At 39.5% G+C, this 26,129-nt stretch overlaps 1 protein-coding gene across 2 annotated transcripts in view; it reads left to right on the forward strand.

Moving 5' to 3' along the window:
- The window catches only part of slc35f3b (solute carrier family 35 member F3b), a 45,785-nt gene that overhangs the window by 17,104 nt on the left and 2,552 nt on the right, over positions 1-26,129 (forward strand). The window contains exons 1-6 of one of the 2 annotated variants that reach the window (XM_086168125.1): positions 8,027-8,260; positions 18,648-18,990; positions 22,577-22,796; positions 24,580-24,705; positions 25,082-25,274; positions 26,008-26,097. In XM_086168125.1, the coding sequence (XP_086024251.1) occupies positions 8,185-8,260; positions 18,648-18,990; positions 22,577-22,796; positions 24,580-24,705; positions 25,082-25,274; positions 26,008-26,097 (1,048 nt within the window). In that variant the 5' untranslated portion in view covers positions 8,027-8,184. Of the gene's footprint in view, positions 1-8,026; positions 8,261-18,647; positions 18,991-22,576; positions 22,797-24,579; positions 24,706-25,081; positions 25,275-26,007; positions 26,098-26,129 lie in introns of those variants that run through there. The other variant, XM_086168118.1, reaches the window with a different exon arrangement.

The raw sequence follows: 26,129 nt of genomic DNA on the forward strand, positions 1-26,129 counted from the left end.
CTCATTTATCCATTTCCATTGATTAAACAAATTTCAAGCATTTTTCAACTGATGTGTTTCCTTTACAGCAGAAAACAGATATAACTTATACACTGTTAAAATATTGGTCATCCTTGAATTAGATATTCCCTCTGTGCGAATGTGACTTTTTTCTCTTGCCATTGCCATCAAAAATCGAGATCAGTGGGGTAGACAAGCACATCATACACAACAAGTGTCTGAGTAGATTTTTAAGTGTCCTGTTTTGCCGAATACACCAATAGGGAAGCAAATACATTCTTTCTCCTATCCTTTGTTTTTCATTTGTGTGGTTAGTAATTGATATATTTGAAGCATCAGTCAAAAACCATAGGCACTATGACTCTTCAATCACATGTTGGAAAATGCTGACAGTATGACGCACCATGTTCTTCTGTAACACACAAGGATTTGAAAAGTGTTTTGGCAACTGCACTCCCTTCAAATCCTCTGAGGAGCCCACTCATGCCATTAATCCAATAAACTGCTGTTGGTTGCAGTACCTTGACAGCCACTTGCCTCCACAGATGAACTGTGACTGCTCTGAGGAGATATTGAAAGAGGGAAAGTTAATTTCACTTGACCTTTCTGATGCTTGGAACAAGCTCTTGTGTAGGACTTGATTCACCTACGCCACCTCCCCTTCAAACTTTCCAGTACCCTTGGAGTTGTTATTAGGTGTCCGTTGTCTTCAGTTATGTAATAGCACCTTAACATTCATATCAATAATTTTTCATGTACAGCTGAGAGTTGAATTGCAGTAGAATAGTGGAAGAATAGATTGTACTGACTTAGAAAACTGAAATATTAAATAAATAACAAACTGGACTTTCTTTTTCTTTACTTATCTTGTTGCCCTGCGGACGGCAAAGTAAGAACTTCATTGTACAGGGAAACACAATTCCATACTGTGCACATGACAATAAACAGTTTGAAACTCAAATCTTTAAACAGATTGGAATGCTTTCAATATTGGCAATTTAATATTTATCACAGTACCATTATTATTCATAGGTGTCAGGGGATTTCCTCCTCGTTTGCATAGATTCATTTCTTTATTGATATTGCAAAAGCTGATAAGGTACACAATCACAATTTAAGAATCCGAAAAGCTGGTACTTAACCAACAGTTCAAATGTTGCAGTTCAATACCAACAGACAGGAGGCAGAGCTAGAGGTCGCAGAGATGAAGATGCTAAGGATCTCTTTGGGAGTGACTAGGATGGATAGGATCAGGAATGAGTCTATCAGAGGGATGGCTCGTGTAAGATGTTTTGGAGAGGCCAGAGAAGCCAGACTGAGATGGTTCAGTCATTTACAGTGGAGGGATAGTGAATATATTGGTAGACAGAGGCTGGAGCTGCCAGGTAGGAGGTCTACAGGAAGACCAAAGAAACGATTTATGGACGTAGTGAGAGAGGATATGAAGGTAGTTGGTGTGAGAGAGGAGGATACAGAGAATAGGGTTAGATGGAGAAGGTTGATTTGCTGTGGTGACCCCTGAAGGGAAAAGCTGAAAAGAGAAGAAGAAGAAGAGAAGCAGGTACTTTACCAGGGGAAAAGAAGATAGATTGTGTTGTTGGTTTGTCAAACATGTCTTCCTTTGATGAGACATCCCATATACTATAATTTACTATAAGTGAATAATGGAGAAATCACCACACTATCATGTCTCTCAAATTTCATAATACATGATGTAGATTGAGGATTCCTAACATTATCCTTAATAATGTTGCCTTAGCGCTGTTATCGTAGCCAGGCTCAAAAAGACTTGAGCCAAAAGCTCATGATAGTAACTGCCTTCTAAGTTAGTGCTCATATATCACAAGCCTAGAGTGTTCTGTTGAAACTCATTTTAATTTGTTGGCAGATTACACTAGCAATCAAAGTTGAAATCCCATTACAGATTCAAGGTAAAATGGAAGACCAGCCTAACTATTTGTCCAATGAGCAGTGATGCATTCACTTGTCCTTTACCATTAAGCACTGTTCAGCTCCAAAATAAAATCAAAGCAATCATTTTCTGTTTATGAAGTAAGATAGAGATATCAAGTTTTGAAGTTTTAAGTGGACTTTAAGTATTAAGAACAACAGAGATTTCAAATTATAGAAGGCTAGCAGAGAAGACTTGTGACAGCACCTAACAAACTGGTTCTTTATATTAAATCTACCATATAACTTTTGTACTCATTGTCACTTATTTCTCATTTGTCAACTTCAATCAACCTGAAAATGGGTGAAATTATATTTAAGTTGTGAATGTAATATCAATAAGTGGATGCCTATATCTCATGACTATGTGGAAGAGAGAACATTTCCTGAACAACTTTCTCTCGAGCAAATGCAGGTGGAGTAGGGGTCCGAATCTTAGGCCTTGTTCACAACTGGCATTTAAATGCTTCCTAAGCAGACAGCTAAGAGTGACTACACCTGACATCAAAATACATCTCCTGTCTAATCCCTCAGTCTAGTCTATATGTTACTGAAGGATTTGTCATTTACTTTGTGCATTACTTTCAAGGGAAGCATGCAGGTATCCTATATATTGCTTTCATTAGAAGAAGATGACTGTTGACAAATCAAGCTGCCAATTTACCAATTATGTTTCTGATTCATTTCAAAGAAAGACAGTCTAATGCTGAACAATCTAGCAAGATTTTTCCAGAAGCAAATAGTTAAGGGATATGCACTGCTGGCGGAGCTATATTCCCTTATAACAAGAGCGAGAGACCGTCACATAGTTTCAATTTATAAATTAGTTAAAGAACAGACATAATGCCTCACCCAAGGGGCACAACAATTCTCCCCAACTGAAGAAATGACATCAAGATCGCCTGGACTGGGTGAGAACTGAGTAATAGTTAAGGAAAATAGAAGTGGAGAGGTTTTTGGTTGAACTAGATTTACTTTTAATAAGAGTGTGTGTGAGTGATGGCCAGCTAGTCTTTCCTTCCTGTAGAAATTAAAAAAAGGAGAAAGGTGGGAGGTAGGAAGGTGGGAGAAACATTGACTTGTGTCTACTCATTGACATTAGTAATGTTTCTCTTTGGGTGTTTTGTAGTTTTCGCTGTTGTGTAAATGTTGACCTGAAGAAGCTTTTCGAATGACAGAGGATACTTCTTCAAGGAAAAAAAAGTAGTTTTTTCTCTGCTGTCGTTTTCATCCAAATGAGTGCATGTTTCACTTACCAGAGATCATCATGGAATTGGTCTTATATGATAGGCCAGGATGCAATTTCTTTCACACACATATGGCCACATATGATATGATACCTCTCCTAATGAGGCTTGAGTGTTTGAATTTCAGTGTTTTTTATGTTCTCCTGGTCAGTCTTGAACGTTTTTATGAGAAGAGCCCAATCAGCTACTGTAAGCTACTTACAGGTCACAGCCTATATGGAATAGAGCTGGAATCTTGTAATACTGTATTACATGATGGCAGTAGAGCATATGAAATAATGTGGGGGCATTTTTAACTACTTGTTAATAGGAGTAAAAATTAAATACTTTCTTTAACCTGCATCAGACCCAAAGTGTTCCTCACTATTCATATTCAGTGTGTGAATATGTGCTGGCGAGAGAGTTGTCATGTGACATTGCAGAGCAGGGAAGAGTTTGATCCTCCTCCGTATCCACAGATAAAAGACTATGAGTCATTCACTGGGATCTTTTAATGAACTTACCCCACTCCCCTATTTTCACCTCCTTGTACTGCTATCAATAATAGCATGCTCTATCACTTCACTCTTCACATACGGAGCCACTGAAAAGTGGTAAGATTAGTGCCTAAAGAAAGCTTGCAGCTGGACAGCACAAAGGGGAGTCAGACATATACACAGAAATTTTCTTATTCACAATCTTCTTTTTCTTTTAGCTTTTCCCCTAAGGGGTCGCCATAGCAAATCAACCATCTCCATCCTCTTCTCTCACACCAACTACCTTCATGTCCTTTTTCACTATGCTCATAAATATTTTCTTTGGTCTTCCTTTAGACCTCCTGCCTTGCAGATCCAATTCCAGCATCCATCTACCAATGTATTCACTATCACTCCTCTGTAGATGATTGAACCATCAAGTCTGGCTTCTCTGACCTTCTCTCAAAAACATCTAAAATGTGCCTCCCTCTAATAGACTCATTCCTAATCCTGTCCATTCTCATCACTCCCGAAGGGAGCCTCAACATATTCTCCTCTCCCACCACCAGCTCTGCTTCCTGTCTTTTCTTCAATGCCACTGTCTCCAAATCACAGTACCACTTGTCTCACAACTGTCTTGTACACCTTTCCTTCATCCTGGCTGATATTCTTCTATCGCACAGTACGCCTGACACTTTTCTCCATCTGTTCCAACCTGCCTAATCCTGTTTCTTCACCTTTTTTCCTCTCTCTCCATTGCTCTTGACTGTTGACCGAAAGTACCTGAAATCCTCCAATGTCTTGATCTCCACTCCCTGTAGCCTCATTATAACACTTGGGTCCCTCTCATTCACACGCATATATTCTGTTTTGTTGCAACTAACTTTCATTCCTCTCCTCCCCAGAGCATACCGCCTCCTCTCTAGATTTTCCTAAACCTGTTCCCTGCCCTCACTATAGATCCCAATGTCATCTGCAAACATCATGGTCTATTGAGATTCCTGTCTAACTTCATCTGTCAGCCTGTCCATCACCACTGCAAACAAGAAGAGGATCAGAGCTGTCACACCTCCACCTTGAACTTCTGTCACACCTACAGCACACCTCACCACTGTCAAACATCTTGCATACAGGCCTGCCCCAGTCTAACATACTTCTCTGCCACTCCAGACCTCGACATACAATACCAGTGTTCCTACTCTCTCAGCACCCTGTCGTACCCTTTTTCTAGGTCTACAAAGACACAATGCAGCTCCCTCTGACCTTCTCTGTACTTCTCAACTAACTGAAAGCAAACTCTGCATCTGTTGTACTCTTTTTAGGCATAGAACCGTATTCCTGTTCACAAATGCAGACTTTGGCTCTTTTTCCCATAACTTCATTGTATGGCTCATCAACTTTCTCTCTTAATAGTTACTGCAGTCCTGCACATCCCCCTTTTTCTTAAAAATCGGCACGCTCACACTCCATTCCACAGGCATCTTCTCACTCTCACTCATTAGGATCAACTGCTTTCCCATTCTTCATTTTCTTCAGAGCCCTCCCCACTTCACTTTTACTAATATCCGTTACTTTGTTGTCCACAATAGTCACATCTCCTACCTTTCACTGTCTTTCATTGTGGTCATTCATTAGCTCTTCAAAGTACCCGTTCTATCTTCCCATCATTCTTCTAGCATCTGTCAATACATTTCCCTCTTTATTCTTAATCACCAAACCCTGCTTTACATTATTTCCATCTCTATCACTCTTTTCCCAACCTTTATAAATCATTCTATCCCTTCTTACTATCCAACCGAGTATACAAGTCCTTGTATGTCCCTTTCCCTTTGCTACCTCTATCTTTGCCTTGCGCTGCATCTCCCTGTACTCCTGTCTGTTCTCCTCAGCCCGTTCAGGATCCCACTTTGTTTTTGTTAACCACTTTCTCTTCTTATCTTCTTTCCTTCCAGTTGACACACCTAGTACTCTCTTACCTTTTTACCAGATCACATTAGCTGTAGTTGTCCAGTCATCTTGAAGCTCTCCCTGACCATGCAGAGCTTTTCTCATCTTCTTCCTGAAAACCATACAGCACTCATCCCTTTTCAGCTTCCGCCCATTTGTCCTCTGCTCTGCCCATGTCCTCTTTATTTTTCTTGTCACCAGTCATCCTACAAACCACAATCCCATGCTATCTGGCTATACTCTCACCTACCACTACTTTGCAGTCACCTAACACCTTCAAATCTTCTATACAAGATGTAGTCTACCTGCGTGCGCCTACCTCCACTCTTAGAAGTATGCTATGTTCCTGCCTTTTTTGTAAAAAAGTATTCACTACAGCCATTTCCATCCTGCTTGCAAAGTTTACCACCATCTGTCCCTCTGTGTTCCTATCCTTGATACCAAACCTGCCCATCACGTCTTCATCACCTCTGTTGCCTGCACCAACATGTCCATGGAAGTTCATCTAACTCACTCCAGAAAGTCTCCTTCTCCTCTAACTCACATCCCACTTGTGGGATGTAGCCACTAACAACATTCCACTTAGTCTCAACACAGTATGTCCACTTTCCCTCACTGCATCATGTCCACATCATGTCCTACTCTTCTCTCTCTGCTTCCGAACACGTCTTTCTCCTCTCCTTCTTTGACCCACAGTAGCACAATTTCCACTTGTACCACACTAATGGCTATCGTTGTTTACCCCGGGCCTTGACCAACTGGCATGAGAGTCATAGAAGCTGGTAGCTGGACAGCACAAATACATAGATGTTTCTTAGCTCACAATGTCACACAATAATGACACATAGAAGAACTTAAAATTTCATTTTACATCCAAGGTCCTTTGGTTAACTTAACTTTGAGTTTCTCTCCTCATCAATTAACTAACTACTGTCTGACTGTTTCACTACATCCACAACTTTCGAGGCCACGCAGGAGGAGGAGGGAAGCAATGCAAAACAGTGAAAGATACAGTGGTTTCTGAGGGATGTCAGTGAGGATCTGGGCAGAAAGTGTTTTTTTAAAGCTACTTGTCCTAGTTTGCCGGGGCAGGGGATTCTAGCTTGAGTGTGAGCATAGAGTCAAAACAGTGAATTATTCAGTGCAGCTAGCTTTAGGCCTGCTCACACTCAGCAGCTTTTGCACACTAGTGCAGAGCCCCTGCAGATGTGGATATGTATGTATTTAAAGACATAAATGCAGGGTCACAGGGACAGTAGAGCTATTTTCCAATCAATTCAGAGCAGTACAATATGTGCTAGTGACAGCAGAAAGTGTAACATGTGGGATAACCTAGTAAAGCTGCATGGCGGGTGAGGAAGCGGCGTCAAGCACATTTTTGAACGACCTGCCGCTACCACTTTGTGTACTGAATTGTTATTAATATCGATGTGATGCTCTCACTTCATGTTTCTGTAATTAGTTGAGATGCACAACAGACAAGTCTTTAAAGAACTGCAAGATATTTTAAACAAGTTGAAACAGGACGACTTATTCTATGCACCCCATTTTAAGTGAAGTATATCAGTTTTTCTCCCAATACTGTGTTTTATATTTTAAAATAAATAGAAATAGTTACAAACAGGCTCAAACCTGGACAGACATTAAAGGTAAATGAATCTAAGGCTTATAGCAATCATTGATGGTAACAGCAATAATGATAATAAATGAAAATGAAGATTGGCAAACTAAATGATAATTGTAGATACACATAAGTACAATGAAATTCATTTTACCATGTGACAAGAAAAAAGTTGTGTATCCATGTTTTAAAATGCAGACTCCCCACACATGCACAATAATAGCCACATGAAATTTCCTGCACATCTACAAGAAAACTAAATCTGCATAATCTGGAAAAAAGACCCGTTTCAAAAAAGATGTGCAAAACCCATAAGCTTCTCATCCTCTGAGCCAGAAGGAATCATCATGGGCATGTTGAACGATTGCAATGAGACAGAAATTCCGTGGGCTCCCCTCACAAATCGGAGTTATAAACTGAGCTTTCGTTGCGGACATCCCACGTGTTCCACTAACAGAAGAACTATGAGTTAATTATAATCATCCAATTCGAGGGGAAACTCCAGTGAATGCCCCCACACCACCGTCCCATAGGGGATGTGGAGCATCGTGACGCGGGGCGTGGGGAGAGGTGGGTAGGGGGACGTCGGGGCGGGGAGGGGGCGCCAGTGAATTGCAGCAAACTGTACGTGAGAAGAGTGCGGCCAGGACGGCGCATTGGATACGCGCAGATTTAGGGAGGGAAGGCAAGTGGCGGAGGCGGCGGCGGAGGAGGAGGATGGGGAGGGGAGGAGGAGAAGGAGGAGGAGGACGAGGAGGAGGAGGAGGAGGAGGAGGGGGTGGGAATCCGACGGAGGAAGAAGAAAACCATCAAAGGGGAGTCGCATGGACGCGAGGGGACAAAGTGCGCGACCGCGACTCTCCAACCGGCGAGGGTCCCATCGAGAGCTCTAGGGTCCGAATCCAACCAGCTTCAGGGATGTAGTCGAAGCGGCTCAGAGCTCAGCCCATCCGAGCTCGTCACCATGAAGAAACACTCCGCCAGGGTCGCCCCGTTGTCCGCCTGCAACAGCCCGGTGCTCACCCTCACCAAAGTGGAAGGTAGGGAGTTCACGTCGATTCCCCGGGGGACGCTGCTCTGTGCGTCGGGTCGTATGCCAAATCTGGATGTCCTGGATCAAGATATTCCCTCACTCTTCCCTTAACCCTGTGGCTTTTTTTTTTAAAAGATAAACTTTTTAAAATATGTAATGTATGATCATGCGGCGGCCCGTCGTATCTGCATAAAATTTGCTATTAATGGGATCAATTTGGACTCAGGGAAATATTTTTGACATAATCGGAAATGCAAAAAAAATAATGAAGCCTGGGATATGAATCCCTCCATATATTGAGGGATAGAGTAAAAAAATGAAGATTACTCTATAAGCATTGGTCTCCCGGGAATGCTCTGAAATTGTTATTGCTGCAGGGATTCCCCTCACAGTCTCCACCCTCTTGACTGTCAGGGGCCAGTGAAAATGACAAAGCTTCATATCGGGGAAGCCAGGACATGAACCTAGTGATAAATATAGTCCCCGTGAATTTTCAGCCTCTTTTACCCCTCTCCATGGACTAAAATCAGGGAACATACATGAGGAAAAGGCACAACTAATTTCTTGTGATGTACTTATGCTGCGCTGCATCATCTCATGGTCACAACAAGTACTTTGATAGCTTTCCTTGGCTGCTGAAGGTGCCTCCTCCTTCCTCAGCTTTGTGGCTCACAAAGAGGCAACATTTTCCATTTTTATAATCTTCCTTGCAGCACAGATCGAGCAGGAATGTCTTGATGTTCCACATAAATAAAGAATAGAATTCAAATCACAGTGGTATTAGCTTCTGATATTACTAAAAGAACTCAGCATCCAAAGTAATCCCAATCCTTTCTTTGGAGAAAGAAAAGGAAAACAAGGAATGACACCAGTCGATGGGTGAATTTATTTTTTTTTTTGTTTTAAATGCTTCATACTTCATAACACCGTTTGCTGAAGTTTACTGCCGATAAGACACTTTGAGAAAGTTTATCCCAAACATGAGATTATTCAAAGAAGTTAATGCTTTGGCTCTAGAGTTATTGTTTGCACCAATGTGAGACATTAATTTGAGAATACTAGACAATACTCTATAATTCATAATTAATGGCAAACCAGCTGTTAAAGCATTCCATTCAACCGTTCACGGGCACCAAAGGTACCTTTTATATTCACTTTCGAGCTCGTGTGGTTGTTTAAAACTCCGTTGCTCATATTTAAATGGGGGGGTAAACTTTAAGACATTGCTGCTGGATTAACTGTGATTTTGAGCTCTTTCATGGCCTTTTTTTCATGAGCGTGACTGAAGTGGCAGCTCTGCTATTTTTACCAGCTGAAATAGAATCCTAACAAGCAGCACGGTTATGACAAGGCTGAAAATAGTAGAAGACTTTCAAAATTAGTAGGCTCAGGTATCAGTTTGTATTGTAAATTGTTGAACGCAGTCAAGATTTAGGGGTTTATGATGTACGTTTTCGGCCCCCCATCTCATCAGCTGCTTTGAAGACTCACATGGGGGAACAGAAAATCAACACTTTTTCAGAGACCCTGCTGTTTATGCAACATTCTCAACATTTTCATTCTCCATGTCCCTTTAAAATTTGCTGCTCTGAAAATCTCTCTGGCAATGGAAACGAAAAAGGCTGATGTGCTATTGTGACAAATTGTGCCAATTTTTTTTCAGAAGTGTAAAAAATTGCTGTTTTTGAGTATTGGAAGAGCGTAGAGTCTCCCAACTAACACTGGATTGGATGAATTTCAGTTTCAGTGTAGTGATTGTCAGTTTCTACAGGATGTATTGAGCTAGGAATCACTAAGGGAACTGAAACAGAAACAACTTAAACAGACATATGGAAAATAATGCCGTGATATTTAGAACTTCCATTGTTGATACTGCTGTGTTACAAAATAGCTTTATGTGTCTCACACAAAACCATTATGTGATGGTGCGTCTCCCCACTATCCTGACAAGTAGTCTACATCCTCTTTTTTTTAGGTCCACTTGCATATTTGTGTTAGTTATGGTAATTTTCAATTTCTTTTGATTTCTTAAGTAATTGCTTAATAGTTTCCAAGTAAGTGTTTTCTTAGTTTTAGATATTTTATTATATTTTGTCTCATTTTTTAAGGTTTATTCACAGCATTCATAGATTTGGCAAAAAAGTAAATTATTTGGGGCAAATCTTCAAATAAAAAGAAACAGGGTTGTTGCCAGACATGGATCGATGTCTGGATATATGTTTTTGAATGTCCAATATTATCCAGGATACTATATACAGTATATCAGTTCAATCAATCAATTTTCTAGCTACACCACAGATTATCCCCAGGCAGTTCATTCAATTGTCTTTTAATGTGTTTTTTGTTTTTTTTTAATTATTTTGCAGCTAAAATAAATTGGACTGTATTTACCTTTTCCCCTCTCTGTTCTTGTGACGGATTAAACCAACCAACCATTGGTGACAGTCACTTCCTGGCAATGATATCTAGTGGTAATTTCTGTTTTGTTATCGTGCCACAAGTAAGAGTCACGTCAATCTCCTACATCTCATAAAGCCAGTCATTTAAACCTGGAAACCTAAACCAACATGTTATGAAAGGGACTCAGTGTCCCTCGGGGGGCTGGTCAGGTGGTTCCCTCCCCAGGGTGTCATATACCATCATCTCCAATGTTATCCATCATCCGATTGTACATCTCTTTGTAAACATGCCCGGATGATTAACTGATATATAACAAATCAATTACTGCTCTGTAAAAGTGTTCTCCAGGGAGGGAGGATGCAAAAATACAGACATAAAAAATGAAGACATTCAATTGGAAAACAATAGGCAAGTGAGAGTTACATTGCTGTACATTTTACAGCATTGTAACTCTCACATGCTGTGTTAGATTACCAGTAAAAAGTTAAAAGTTGTCTCTTAACAGTCCTTCTGCCCTGTTCTTAGTACACAGTTATGTGGCAGCTTGAGCACAACCTAAGATATTCAAGTACTGCATTTTTTTTTACATCACTGATGTAAAACACAGAAGCGGCATGATGGTCACCCCATTTTCACTTGCAAATGGAATGAATTCAATCTTGTCAGTACATTTATATTCATCTGATTTAAATGTAAATGTTCTTCTACTCTGGAATAACACAATTGCAGAACAATAGTGAGACTGAGTTGTGCATGCCTGATGTGCATCAGTTGGGCTAAACAATGGCAATCTGTTGGGAATTTCTCCTTTGGGTTAGAATGGTTTGATTTTTTTCTGTTATTATTTCAGTCGATGGACACTTTCAAGGTAGATGATTGAACCTTCTTTTTTATGATACTCCAATTTTATAATTGTAGATATATGAACTGAAAAAAGAATGAGAGAGCTCAATTTTATTTTTTTAGGTTTAAAAATGTGCAGTATTAACTTTGGATAGAATATATAACTGAGTAGGTGATTTGATATATTTTGGTATTTAATTGACATCTGAGGGTGCCTGGCACAGATATTTACTGCATTAATCAAAAAAATGTAATTGTTCCACAAACCATTATACAATTAAAAAAAATAATCTCAATAAATGGGCTAGCAGTTTGTCCCTTTTCTGCAAGCTGCAGAGTAAACCTGTTGGTAAATGTATGGGTATGTGTGTTTTGGTGACTTATGATATGGTGAGGAAGTGCATTGTGATGGTGCTGCAATCCAATTTCCCCACAAGGACAAACCTATTTCTCATTGGTGTGTTATCTGTACAGTGTGGCAGTGTTTCATCCTGGAGCAAAAGTGTGTAAAGAAGAAGCTTTACTTTTTAAATTGGACACGATTCCAAAGCTTTCCTTGCAGAAAGGCCTATTATCCTTTTCAAATCTACATCGTATGCAGTTTACCAAATAGGGCAGCTGTAGTGTACTTACTGAAGGGTTGAAATATATCACTCTGAGTTTCTGTTGACAGACTAGAATTTTAAGACTTTTCTGGTGAGAAAAAATGCCGAATATGCTATGAATGTATCTTTGATGTCTTATACTCTGTATGTTAACCTTAGTAGTGATCAGTATGAAGCAGTTCACAGATTGTTTTCAGTTATAAGTGAAGACAGCTTTAAAACCCTGAACTGCCCCTTGGTCTTTACAAAAGTACTGATGCTCCTCCTTCCGATCCAGAACTTCACCAAACCACCGCAAAGCATACATTTATTTATTTTTGCTTTGATTTGGACTCAGCACGCATGTGCTTAGTTTCACTTAATCTGTTAAGATGACTGGCCATATAGTTATTCTCCTCCAATTTAAAACATATTCATGCATATGGTTGAGATTTGTCATGGTTAGGTTCAGAAGAGGAAATGTGAAATAATATAATAGCTTTATCTAAGTCTGATCTAGTCAGGTCAGTCTCTCCATTTATCAGTGGCCAGCGAGTGCAGACATGGAAGAACACCACAGATGCTTATAGTGCCAATCTGAGGTGGCTGCCTTCACCGTATTCCTAACAGTGGCTACCTGCAATTCTTTAAATATTGATTTGTCATGGAATTGCTGGGACACCAGTAAAACTGGAAGTCTGTCTTGGTGCATCCAATGTTAGAAAGTGAGTTGTTAGGGGTTCAAACTCAGAATGAAGATGGGGGAGGGGCTAGCAATGAAATAATTTCAACATATCATTAAAAATGAAAGAAGACAAAATAGCTTCTTTTTAGGTATGTGCTATGCAATATAAAGAGCTGTGAATTTCTCACAATTGTCAAGAAATTAATTTGCTGCATGACTGATTTATTTTGAAGAATCTTTCATTTATTTTTAGTTAAGTCTTTATGGCAATTTGTTAATCCCTTTTCCTGTGTTTCACCACTGAGTTGTCAAATGACAAGAAATTAAATGTATTTAAAAAAATCATATTATCAACACTTGACATAAAATGCTTGTAAATATGCAAGAGATGACCTCAAATATGAAGGGATTTTCCTAAAAGTTAGCAAAAAAAATCTGAACAATAAGCACTTGAACACAAGACTTTGGTGTCTTCTTTTTATTTTGCTTCAAGACAAGAAAGGTCGAGGGGAGCGTTAGCAGCTGCTAGTGTTGAGCTATGAGCATAGGGTACAAAGTACAGTTATGTGAGGTGTTTTATTTCACTAATCAGTGGCTCACCAAGGTTCTGCAACATTGATCAGTATCATGAGCATCTGTTGAGGCAGCTGGGCTAGTCATGCCTGTGACAAACAAATTCTTCTATGAGGAAAATGCTTTATAGTCCTTTGTGGTTGAAGGAGAAACAAGGAATTAAAGTGAGTCAGATCAGTGACAGTTTTACCCTTGTCTACCCTCTTGGGCTTTGTCCTCTCAGCCCATGAGGTTCTACCTATCAGTCCATATCAGTCAGCTGAAGCTGCAAGGTGTGTTTTTCGATAGTCTGTTATGTTGTGTTATCAAGCGAAGTCTGTCATGGTGAGTTCAGGGCCTCTGATGTACAGCATCAGCTGACCAAGTTGTCACAGTCAAGCTTCACACACGGTCTGTTGGAGGTCAGGATATTGAAGACAGCGACTCCTGTCTCTCTCGATGTGTCCGTCTACTGTCTTGTTGTCCTTCCGCTGATAAATTCAAGAAACTTTTTTCTTTTCTTTTTTTCAGTATTTGGAAAGTTTAATTTAATTTGGAATTTACTTGTTTTGTAAATTCTAATATTGAAAAGATCCTCGTGTGTTCAATTCTTTATTTCTTTCTGATTTTCTTTATTTCCTGTCTATCATTCCACTCCATGTAAGTTATTATAGGGAGAGACTGCATGAGTGAGTTTCTCGAGTCAATTCATATTAATCAGAAGCCCCAGACAAGGTAAGACAAGAAGAAGAGTCCTTCTCAGGCGTGCATCAGTGATTGATCTGTTTATCCTCTTTAATCGCTGAGGCAGGGCAAGGCAATGTACTCTTACTCCCACAGAGGTGTCACCAACACTCAGAAAAAAAAAACAGATAAACCTCTCCCCCCACTTGTTCACCCTCTTAATTGAAGTTTAGGCCAATCTACCAAGGCAAAGCAGCACTCTGCTCAAAGGACCTGTGTCCTGCCCTGGGGCGAGCAATGCTGCAGGATAAGAGTGAGGCCAGTCGTGGGCGGTGGCCTTTTCAGGGAAAGAGGGACTTGGTGGCAAGGCATGTAGCTTATCATGCCCTGTTTCAGTGAGTGGAATGGTAGAGGAGGCAGTCAGGCAGGGCTCTGCTGGCACATTTGGGATTTGCAGCTATCGGCAGGAGAGATCTGCACTGCAGAGACTGCAGGGGGAGGGAGGAGAGCAGAGCTGTGAAGCAGGTGAAGCTTAGACTGAGATGGAAGAGAAACTGGGAAACCGGCTATTTTATGACTAGGTAACTTAGCACTCTGACTGAACCATGTCACAGTTAGAATTAGACATACAATAAGATAAAAGCACCAACTGCATGATATGTAAAAGACTGATTGGTCAAGAACTTATTTTTGAAGATATACAATTACTTGCAAAATTTTGCAGGCCCGTTCATTAGAAAACGACAAATTTATTTTATGATTTAAACATTGCAGGGCATAATGCAATATATATTTTGTTTTCTGTGTCTGGGCTTTATATCAACTGTATTTTGAATTTCAAAAATTTACCTTATTTCGGCTGAGGGGTTTGGATGAACCCATTTTCAGAGATGACAAGAGGAAGAGCTGTCAGAGTGCATTCAGAGCTAGTCCCCTGAAGATACCAAACACTTTCTTCCTGTCTCCAGCAATTTCACAGATGACATCATGGGCGAGCATGTGGGTTCACTGCTTGGGGGAGAATGAGCATAAAAATCAAAAGAAAGGAAAACCTTTCTGCTGTATATACTAAATAAATGGGTAAATCATTATTTGAATTATTCTAATGATAATTTTCATAACAACGACCTTTATAACATTTTGCTGTATCAATCAAAAACAACTTCTACAAAGCAATTATGCCCGAGGTTTTGATAGAGCATGATATGACAGACTTCCTTCAAGTGTCAAAAATAAAAAGTACAGTAATTGCAATGCTTATTAGCCAATTAATTATATATTGGCAAACATTGTTTTTTTTTTATTCTAATACATTTTATTACTTCTTTTTCATTTTTTGATTACCTAATACCTTTTAAAAAGAATATTGTCAAAATATGAATATGTTACCCAAATAGTGGATTAATAAGTGAATCAAGATTCAGCATATTTTTTATCCAGTTACAAAAATGTATGGGTGTTTTTTTCCATTGTACGAGTAAAGAGTATGTCTTCGTTTTGAGCTGTCATATGCTACATGGAAACAGACGTGGTAAGTGGAAGCCAAATTGCTGTTGTTACTTCAAAATCATTTTGTCCTCAAGAAAGAAAACTTGAGCTGGACAACTGGCGTGCATGCGTGTGTGTGTGCGTGTGTGTGTGTGTGTGTGTGTGTGTGTGTGTGTGTCAGTGTCTGTGTGTGTGTGTGTCAGTGTCTGTGTGTCTGTGTGTGTCTGTGTGTGTGTGTGTTTGCTGACATAAGTATATTTATTCTTCTCTTTGACTGCATAAAATTAACTGAGTCTCTATCATATAAATGTAAACAAAGCATCACCCATTGCAATGCAGACATCTTGGTGTTGCCAGATGACCTTGACAGTCGGTCCTTGATTAGAAAGGGATAAGATGAGGCCGTTTCAGTTGAAGACAGTCATTATGGAAGGAGTCACTTTCTGGAATCTTGGCTTTATGGTAACAATGCTTTCAAATTCATTAGGGGTGGAGCCTCTCCTTTTCAGCTGCCCCATTGACCCAGCTCTCTGTCACTGACACTGATGACTGATAGTCAAGGTTATTACTGTAACATTATTCACCGGCAAGCTAATTGACAAAAGGTCCTTTCTCTTAATGTTTCATCCTTGCCTTGCAGTAGTTTAAAATGACTGTCAGTTATTTAATCAGAGAGAAAAAATTAGTATTGTGTTCTGAGAACAATAGTAACAGCTTCTCTTAAGTGTGCTGGCTTTGTATTTGAATATCATTAATGTTGTCGTGACACATAGCGTATTGACATGTGCCAGATCTTGAAGTGCTGAGCACAGCCCCACGACCACTCTGGGGGCTGATTGGCTTGGCCCATAACAGCATTTGGAAGATTAAACAGTGCTGCAGTATTGATGCAGTGGCCAGGGCTACGGGATGTGGGCTGGAGGCCCGGGAACGACAAAAGCCGGTTCAGATGACCTTCAGAGTAAGACAAAGAGGCTGGGAGCTCAGAATAGAGAAACCTAATTCTCACCCTTGTGCAGAAGACTGTGATAGACATCAGTCTGCATGTACCTCATTTTGGTCTTTGCTGATTCATCATTTCAGTAAGAATGATCTTGAAATATCATTCATTGCTGCCTCAAGGCAGATGAGATGTGATGTGCTTTTGTTGCCGACATTATTAATCACGATTCTAAAAACAATATCTAATTTCATCTTGGTTGCATCACACACTCTGTCTTTCTCTCTGTTCACAACACATAAACAGAATGTAAATCTCTTGTGGCTTCAACCAATACACAAGTGAATCCAAGGCATTTGCAGTCATCAGGAAAGTTAATCTGTGATATGATGAGCCCACCTGCCAAGGTCAGGAGCAGCTCTAGCAAGATGACATGGTTGGTTCTCTATGTATCATCACTAGCATTAGTGGCACATATGTCAGGTCAGAGTTCAGTGTTTTGGAACTAGCAAAAGCAATTTGTTATCATATCAAATGAACATAATATTAATAAATTGATTTTGAAATCAAGATCAAAGCTTTTACGTATTTTTGCTCAATTAATCTTCTGTTATTTAAATTGCATGTTGGCATTTTGAAAATTCGAATGCGTTTAGCAGCGCACAGTCTGACCCTCCCGACAGTACATCATTACCACTGCAATGACAATTGAGAGATCCCTCATGTCACAGTCTTGATGAAATTACAAGCTGAGGTTGGCCCGTAATTCTCTGGCTAATTCTGAGTTTATGTATTTTTGCCTTCTGGTTGAAAGTGGTGTCACAGAGAAATAATTCAAGGTGTACTACATATAACTACTGCAGTTATTCTTAAGAGGTCCTAAAAACTAGCTGTTTTTTTAATGGAACATAATCACCAGTAATGAGCCACAGAGTGCAAATGGCACAGAACATATACTTGCAAGATTTTGTTTGATTTCACTGAGTAAGGAGGATGGAGGTTATTTGGTCCTAAATCATCACTAAAATATTTAATGATGTTATATGGTCTACTGTTACAAACAAACATGCACATCACATGTGATGTTCTGGGGTGTAAAAAAGGTTGCTTTGGATTTTGGGGAGCAGGTTCTCCCTCATGCTCTCTGATCAGCTGCAGCATGTCAAACTCAATCACCATATTTTTGAGTCAGATGTCTGATTGATTACCTTCAAATATGATTAGAGTGTGAATGTAGCTATTTTTACCCATAAGACTTCGATGGCAGGACATTGGTGACCTCAAGTCACACTGTAAATAAAATAAATAGTAAAAATTGAAAAAAAAGAAAAACTACAGAATGAGTACATGTATGTTTCAGCTGGGAGTGCTATATCATTCAAAATTGTAAGCTACCTCAGTAGAGTTAAAACAATTTTTCCAGTGTCCAGATTTGCAATTGAATTTGTGTATTGTTTTATCATTATTATACCATTAGGGACATTAGGTTTCCATTATAATGCAGAACTATTGGTGCCACTATCAAAAACATTGTTATCATTGTTGCTTTGCAAATCCAGGACTTTGCCTGCTGTCAATGTTATTTTAATCCCAGGGGATGTAAGACCTGTCACTGATGGCCAGTCTCGACTTGAGTGACAGATTGGCTAGGACCAGGCTAAAAGTGATGCATCGTAAAATTTTTATCCAGTTCCAACCATGAGAGTTTAACCGCAATATCTGGGTGTTTTTGTTTGCACTATTAAAAATTAATGTATAAGCGTAGATTAATGTTATTCGAATTATATAAATAAATAAATATACATAAAATATACAATACACAGGACTGTCTCAGAAAATTAGAATGCTGTGATAAAGTTCTTTATCGTCTGTAATGCAATTAAAAAAACAAAAATTACTTTTTCATGATAATCTAATATTTTGAGGTAAAATTTTTGAGTTTTCTTAAGATGTAAGCCATAATCAGCAATATTAAAATAATAAAAGGCTTACAATATTTCAGTTGATTTGTAATGAATCCAGAATGTATGACATTTTTGTTTTTGTAATTGCATTACAGAAGATAATGAACTTTACCACAATATTCTAATTTTCTGAAACAGTCCTGTATGTGTTTATGTATATGTGTGTGTGTGTGTGTGTGCGTATGTGTGACGTTTGATACATCAATTTAGATATAAAAGTAACTCCGTCAATCAAATATTGTTAACCCTTTTAGGAGAAGACCGCACAAGAGATAGTGTGGTGGGTACAACAGACACACCGTCGGCTGCAAGTGCTGCAGGAGGAGAATCGGGCACCAACAGACGCAGACTCCACTGCTGCATCAAAGTAACAACTGTCCAGGTGCGGAAGGCTCTGTGGGGGGTCGCCATGGTGATGTGCGTGTGCTCGTCCTGGGCTGGCTCCACTCAGCTAGCTAAGCTGACCTTTAAGCAATTTGATGCCCCATTCACACTTACTTGGTTTGCTACCACGTGGAATTGCCTCTTCTTCCCCCTCTACTACATTGGCCACCTGTGCAAGAGTCCAGAGAGGCAAACACCCAGACAGCGATTCAGGTAAGAGTGCTTGCAGACCTTTTAACACGTCAATTGAGATGCGTACATAATTTTCAATGAGATGAACTTCCGTCATTGACTACATTACATCCAGTTTTACCTGCTATGAAGATCTGTGGAACCTACCAGTGACCAAACAGTGACATGCATAAAAATGATTCATATACATGTTCATGTTTATGTTCCTATTCATGTCCTGTGATTCAGGCCTACATTGATGTGATTTGAATAGCAAGGCTATCAGATTGAACTGTCACGTCAGTTTCACGTGACTCTAAGGATCTATTCAGTCTCTGCCCCGATTAATGACGATTATCCAGAATTAAAAATATGTGGCCAATCCTGGCCTATTTACTGTAGTGGCCAGGTGGGTTTGAAACAAGTAAACGCACACTGTATAAACAAAATTCCAATTTCTTATTGCCATTTTCAAAAATTTATCATGGTCTCCACCAATGGAGTTGAGTAATAGATAAAAACATCACCAAGCTTTTTTTGCTAAGACAGAATCAAGTGTTCTCTGTGCCTCAAATGACACATTGTGACTTTCAACAGGGCTAAGAAAATGAAATTATGTTGAGTTCCTGTTGTTGCCAATGTTTCCAGACATATTTTTGCTCTGGTGCTCTTAAATCCCGCTGGAAACAAATTCCATGAGACCAGACCTGCGCTGCATAGCTATGATTTAAAACATTGTTATACAAACAGCGACCCATTGAAATCTGTGATGACGGTCATTTTTATCCAAACCTACTAATCAGTTTATGATATTCAGCATTTATAAGGGGTGCTAGCTTCTTCATTTCTGCCAGATTAGGACAGTTTCTTGCCTGGCAAATACTTCACCTCAGCACCTCTGTTCTTCAAGAGGTTAACCTGCTTCTCCAGAGCTTATTTTTCTCCTTTAATGCATTGATTTCCTTGATTGAACAGACCAATATCGGTGTCTCTGGATGACTGAGTACTTAGAAAACAGTATTGCATTTTCCACAATGCTCTGGTGTGTGTGTGTGTGTGTGTGTGTGTGTGTGTGTGTGTGTGTGTGTGTGTGTGTGTGTGTGTGTGTGTGTGTGTGTGTGTGTGTGTGTGTGTGTGTGTGTGTGTGTGTGTGTGTGCCTGCTTAGCATAAGCTGCACCGCAATGGTTAAGTGCTTTTCCTGAAGTTCTGGACACAAGTGTCTGCCAGTTACTTAATATCTCATGATGTCAGAAGAATTTTAAGTGACATTTTTTTATAGTTTCATCAACTGCCACACTTAGTAGTAAAAGGCAAATTAAAAAATTTTCAAAATTTATTAAAAATGAAAGACATATAAGGAAACAGATAACTTTAGTTGTTACATATAAAAAAGTCCAACTTTGCGGTATATAGAGAGGCACAGACAATGCTTCTCCATGTTACTCATGCTGGTAGATTGGTAAGAACCTTGGTATGTTCGTAGTTAAAAAGGTCATGTTCAGCTTTTACTTGGCTCACCATCACTGTATATCAGTTTGACTATTTTTCCACTTTGAGTTCATTCATCAAAATTGAATAGATGCTGAATGTTTGCCACACTATATATTGACAGTGAAGATGAAGTTGAAAAATCAATCGTCATTGCTTGTAATGAACAGTCATGTGTTATGTGATCACAACTAAAATTTCTGTGATTTTACCTTGTAGTTTTATAAATTTTGTCCAAGATGAGTAGCCTAAGAAAAAAAAAACATATAAACATATGTATATATATGCATATGAGTTTGTGTTTGTTATCTAAGATAAACAAAAGTATTTTGTGCAGACTCAGCTTTTTCCAACTAAGTCATAAAAGCGTGGCTCCTCAGGATCCTGCGGAACACTGGTACATTGTGTGCATTGCCAATCCACATTTATAGCTGATTCTCTGTTTCTCAGGCCCAGATGCTGTCAAAGGGCACAGTGTGACATATGAGAGGAGAATACAATCATAAAACAAAACAAACACAGAGATGCGCACACAAATATGCAACATTTTTAAGAGGGATTTAAGAAAATATTGTATATGTTGATTGTGACGTATCGGCATCATGATGTTGGTCATTGTTTTCCTTCACATTCTGTGTGCAGGTGTTTTGTTGTTTTTTTTTTTCCGCTTTCAATCCCCTTAACCTTAGATATATTTGGCTGTCATTGAATATTGACTGGATATACTCAGCCCTGACACAGCCACTTAATATATGTAAATTACAGATAGTTTTTTTCTGTAAGTCTCTATTGCTAATGGAGTGATGTGGTGGACTCTCAGATTACACCAACATTGAGTATTGTAACTAAAAACTAAGCAGGAGTGCCTCTGGAGAGTGAGCGTGTATTAATTACAAAATATAGCAGGCATTAAGTCCGGACATTGTCAGCATGTCTGTCATCTGGATCATTTGGTCGCTGTCCACCCTAAGCTGCTTTAACCACCAACATCTGCAATCTATTCTCTCACCCCTCAATCTTCAACCCTAAACAGTTGTCCCACTGCTCCCCTGCTCTTCTTTATTCCCTATCCAGTGCACTAAAGACGAAACATCAGACTTATTCTGTCTGCGGAGGAGACTTATGACATGCTCAAGTTAACAGGGTTTCTAAGAGGGTGAGGAGCTCTGTCCTCAATACAGTGTAGTTTAAACAGAGAGAGGAAGAGTGATAGGTATAATCCCAGATGGTGTACACGTCTCCTCCTATGCCGGACACACTGACAACACCTGGCAGTTTGTCCAGTGACAGACAGCTTCACCTGGGGTTTGATACAGAGAGATGGCACAGCTCCTTCCTTCCTGCTGCTGTCACACTTTAAAGTAAACAGTGTTCTCAGTAGACACACGCCAGAACTGACACGTAAAGTGTTTTGCAGTTCTATCGTTTATTTTATATACTGTGTTATTTAAAAAAGATCTTATCCACAAGTCATAAATTCACCATTTGTGTGTTTAATTATAAAAAAAAAATCTTTAGATCTTTTTTATTTTCCTTAGCGATAGCTTATAAACCTAATTTCCTGCACATTGACTGGACTTTTTTACTAACGATACAACATTTTTTTTGATCTTGTAGCAACAATTTCAATAAGGAAACGCTCAAAGTGCTTCTACCTACACATGCAGCTTATTACCAATATTTTACGCTGTGTTTCTTTTGCTAAAAGTATTTTAGTGTACTTGGCTGTGAAACTGTGTCTATCCACTTCCTTTGCTTGGCTGAGACTAGGAACGCACTTATATTTATAATGTGAGGCAGTTTGATCACTTATCGCCGGGCTTTCCTTTCACTTTACGACAGCTGCTAAGACTGAAACGAAATTTATTTAAACATTTCAAATTCATTGCCTCTGACTCGGAAAAGTGGAAAGACCTCTGGAAAATCAATTTATATAATTGACTTGAATGAATTTTTCATTTACATAATAGTTGGACATTGCACTGCAGTCGTTTTTCTCTGGATTTGTTCAGACACAACTATTTGTGCTCTATAAATGCTGTCAGTTCAAAGTCTCTCAAGAATACAGCCAACTCAGTTCCTCAATTAGTCACAACACATCTTGCTATAACACTGTCCCTGTCTCATTTTTCTCTACAGGGAATGTTGTAGATTTTTTGGGGATGATGGGCTGACCCCCAGGGTGTTTTTTACCAAGGTAGCTCCCTTTGGCCTGCTGTGGATCTTCACCAATTACCTGTACCTGCAGGCCCTCAGGAAGATCAACACAACAGATGTCTCTGCACTTTTCTGTTGCAACAAGGCCTTTGTCTTCCTGCTCTCTTGGATTGTGCTCAGAGACCGCTTCATGGGGGTCAGGGTGAGTCGCTTTGTTTGTGGCTGTGTGAGTGATTTTATTTTTTCCAATATGCCTACACTTCTCGAGAGAAACTGAGTAGCAGCAAGATGAATAATTAGACAACTTTTCGTTATCAGATAAACAGTGCTTTTTATAGAAGCCAGGCTGTATAATAACAGATACATAATTAGATTGGATAATACAATACGCTTGTCTGTAACATATTAAAATCACAATTGATAGGGTATCTTTATATCAGCCTGGGAGAGGTCCAATATTATGACAGTATTCTTTGGTCTACAAGTGTGTCTACTCATTTGTGTCTCCGTTTGTTCAAGTTTGTTTGTCTCTGGATAAGAAGAGATCAGCAGCAAAGGAGGATTTTAGTTTTATAAATAGAGGTATTTTCCTCTCTCCGTTGATTTCTTAGGTGTTTTCATATATGTAGCCACCCTGCTCTCTGCAGAATGGATTTCCCCCTCTTTTTTATATGCTGACATACGCAAAACCCTATCTTTCCCCAGTGTTGCCCCTCTCTCCACACCCACATAATCTGTGATGAAAGGCCCTGATGATCCTGCTTCTCTTTCTCAAACCCCCTGACTCTCCACTTTTCTCTCTCATGCTTGATTGGTGGTTGGTATTGCAGTGCGTGAATGTCTGCAGCAATGCAGCGATCTTGGATGAGTTTATCATGCAAGTGAATAAGGGGAGAGCGAGAGTGAGTGAGACAGAGAGAGAGAGAGAGAGAGAGAGAGATGAGAGAGCTAAACAATCCTTCTGAAACTTGGGGGAATCTTGAATGGGAACAGTTTTAGTGGTAATCTGAGACAGACATAGAGATGATTCTGTTTCATTGAGTCAAGTTGGTGGAAAATCTATGGTAGGTTACGTCAACAGGTCATATGTAATGCATAAAGAGCCTCTGTTGATGTGAAACGTGTATCATTGTCAGATGTTAAATGTTAAATGCAACAAATTAATTCACAGTCAAATCACATGCCGCTCAAAGTGTAGCTATTTCTGCAAAATAAAAATGGCTGAGGTTTCCCCCCCCTATGATTTTGTATATGCTGAAACATTTTTATATACTAAAACCCAAACACATGCACGGTCACTACCACTGTAAGCAGCTGTCGCGAGAAATGAAAGTTGTAGTGGTGACTGACAGGCAGCCTGCGGTGCTTAAAAGAGCCATTTTGCCGAAGGTGCCTGGAGGTTTCGCCCAAGCACACACACATGGCTCATTTATCTTCCTGACACCTCCGTAATGCACAGCTAATCCACCCAGCTGGACTTTTGCCTCGTCCTCTCCTCCATGTTCATGCACGGCTATAAAGGTATGCGACCAAATGTTAAATCGTGACGATAAAATAAATTTGAATCTCCTGCTTCAAGGTTGGATGAAGGAGATTGTGTGTCTTTAAGCTGCTATAATTCCAGAGACAGAGAATGTGTGTACAGTGTGTGAGGCGCTGGTGGGTGAAGCAAGTTATGTGGTATGTAAATACCGTAATGGCACTTTAGAGCAAATCAATGTCTGACAATTGGCTCAACACTAGAGGCAGCTCCTGTCCGGTGTTTCCAGTGTTTGTTCTTATAATTTGAGAACATCGAGGTGTTATGTTTGTCTGCTTGTTGGTAAAATTTAAATGCAACATAAATCCCATATTAATAAGGGACAAGCTTTGTGATTTTCTGGCATGAATACCAAGTAGGTGCCATGTGTGCCTGCTGCTCAGGCATCTTTCTCATCACACTGTGAGCCGCATGTAGTCACTCCTTTGTTCCTCTCTCTCTGCAGATAGTTGCTGCTATCTTAGCCATAGCAGGTATCGTGATGATGACCTATGCTGATGGATTCCACAGTCACTCAGTCATCGGCATTACTTTGGTTGTTACCTCTGCTTCAATGTCAGCTCTCTACAAGGTACTTTTTTGCTATGGAATTATAAGATTATGTTAAATCAAATGGTCCCCACTTATTCATACACCTTGGTTGTAGTGACATCTTTAGATGCGGGATTAAAAGTGAGAATAGTTTTGTCTCTTACATAAGAAACCCTGAACTTCCTGCTTTCAACTTATGTAACCAGGTCTCGGAGGATAAGAGGAGGTTATGTGTGTGTCTGTATGGCTTCAGGCTATGATGTCCTGATCAGGGAGGTCATGGGGTAGATACCAGCTATTCTTGTCTTTGCCCTGTTGTTTGTGCTGCATAATGTGATAAACAAACATTTAAGACGCAGCATGTATTTTACAACGGTCAAGTGTCTTTGTTTAATGTCCTCCATATTTATCTCCAGGTGCTCTTCAAGATGATCCTTGGTAGTGCCAAATTTGGGGAGGCTGCACTCTTTCTGACCATTGTTGGAAGCGCCAACTTTGTTTTTATCAGCTTTGTGCCAGTTATCCTGTATTTTACACAAGTGGAATACATAAGCTCACCACAAGACATCCCTTGGGCCTACCTCTGTGGGGTTTCTGGCCTGCTTTTTGGTATGGAAACGGAACACCAACTTCACACTGTAGTTGTTAAAGCGAAAACACCATAGTGACTGAAAAAAAGAAAATTCAATTTTGTACTCAATGTCATGCTTAGAGATGGTCAGGTGATTTTAATTTGTCAACAAATCACAATTAGAAATTAAACAGGTTTTAGCTTCTCCCCCAAAAAGAGGAAAACTGTGACAACAGAAATTCTTCCAAATAGTCTCTTAACTTGTGCTGGCTTTCTGATATGTCAGTGATGCTAGGCAAACAGTATTAAGGCACCCAACTTTGTGGGAAATTCATTAATAATAATAATAATGAAAATAATAATAATACATTTTATTTAAAGTGCCTAGCTTGACTCAAGGACACCATACAGACACATACACAAAATGCAAATGTAAAAGAAACAATCAAAATAAAAACAATAAAAGGGACAGAGAGGTAAAAAAATACATAAAATGGATTGAATTATCATTATCATTGAATTATTATCATTATTGTTGATTTATTTATTCATTTCAAAAGTGTTTACTTCAGTCTCTCTGTGTTTTGGAGGGACACTATGCTGATATATCTAAAATTATCTCTTGTGAACTAAAAACTTCACCTGACTTTTTCTCTGAATGCTGGTCTGTAGATACTGACTGAATTTTCATGTCCGGGTCGACTATGCCATTAATCACATATGCAGTAGGTTAACACTTTCACACTGCAGTGATTGTGCTTCCGCCTACAGCTTTCAACGTCCTGGTGAACTTTGGCATTGCGATAACATACCCAACATTGATCTCCCTGGGCATCGTCCTGAGTGTTCCTGTAAATGCCTGTAAGGGTCGTTCCTTGGTATCATTTAAAGCC

This window comes from Fistularia commersonii, chromosome 2 (genome assembly GCF_037954325.1).
Source record: "Fistularia commersonii isolate RoL2024-O1a breed Wild chromosome 2, RoL_Fcom_v1.0, whole genome shotgun sequence".
NCBI lineage: Eukaryota > Metazoa > Chordata > Actinopteri > Syngnathiformes > Fistulariidae > Fistularia > Fistularia commersonii.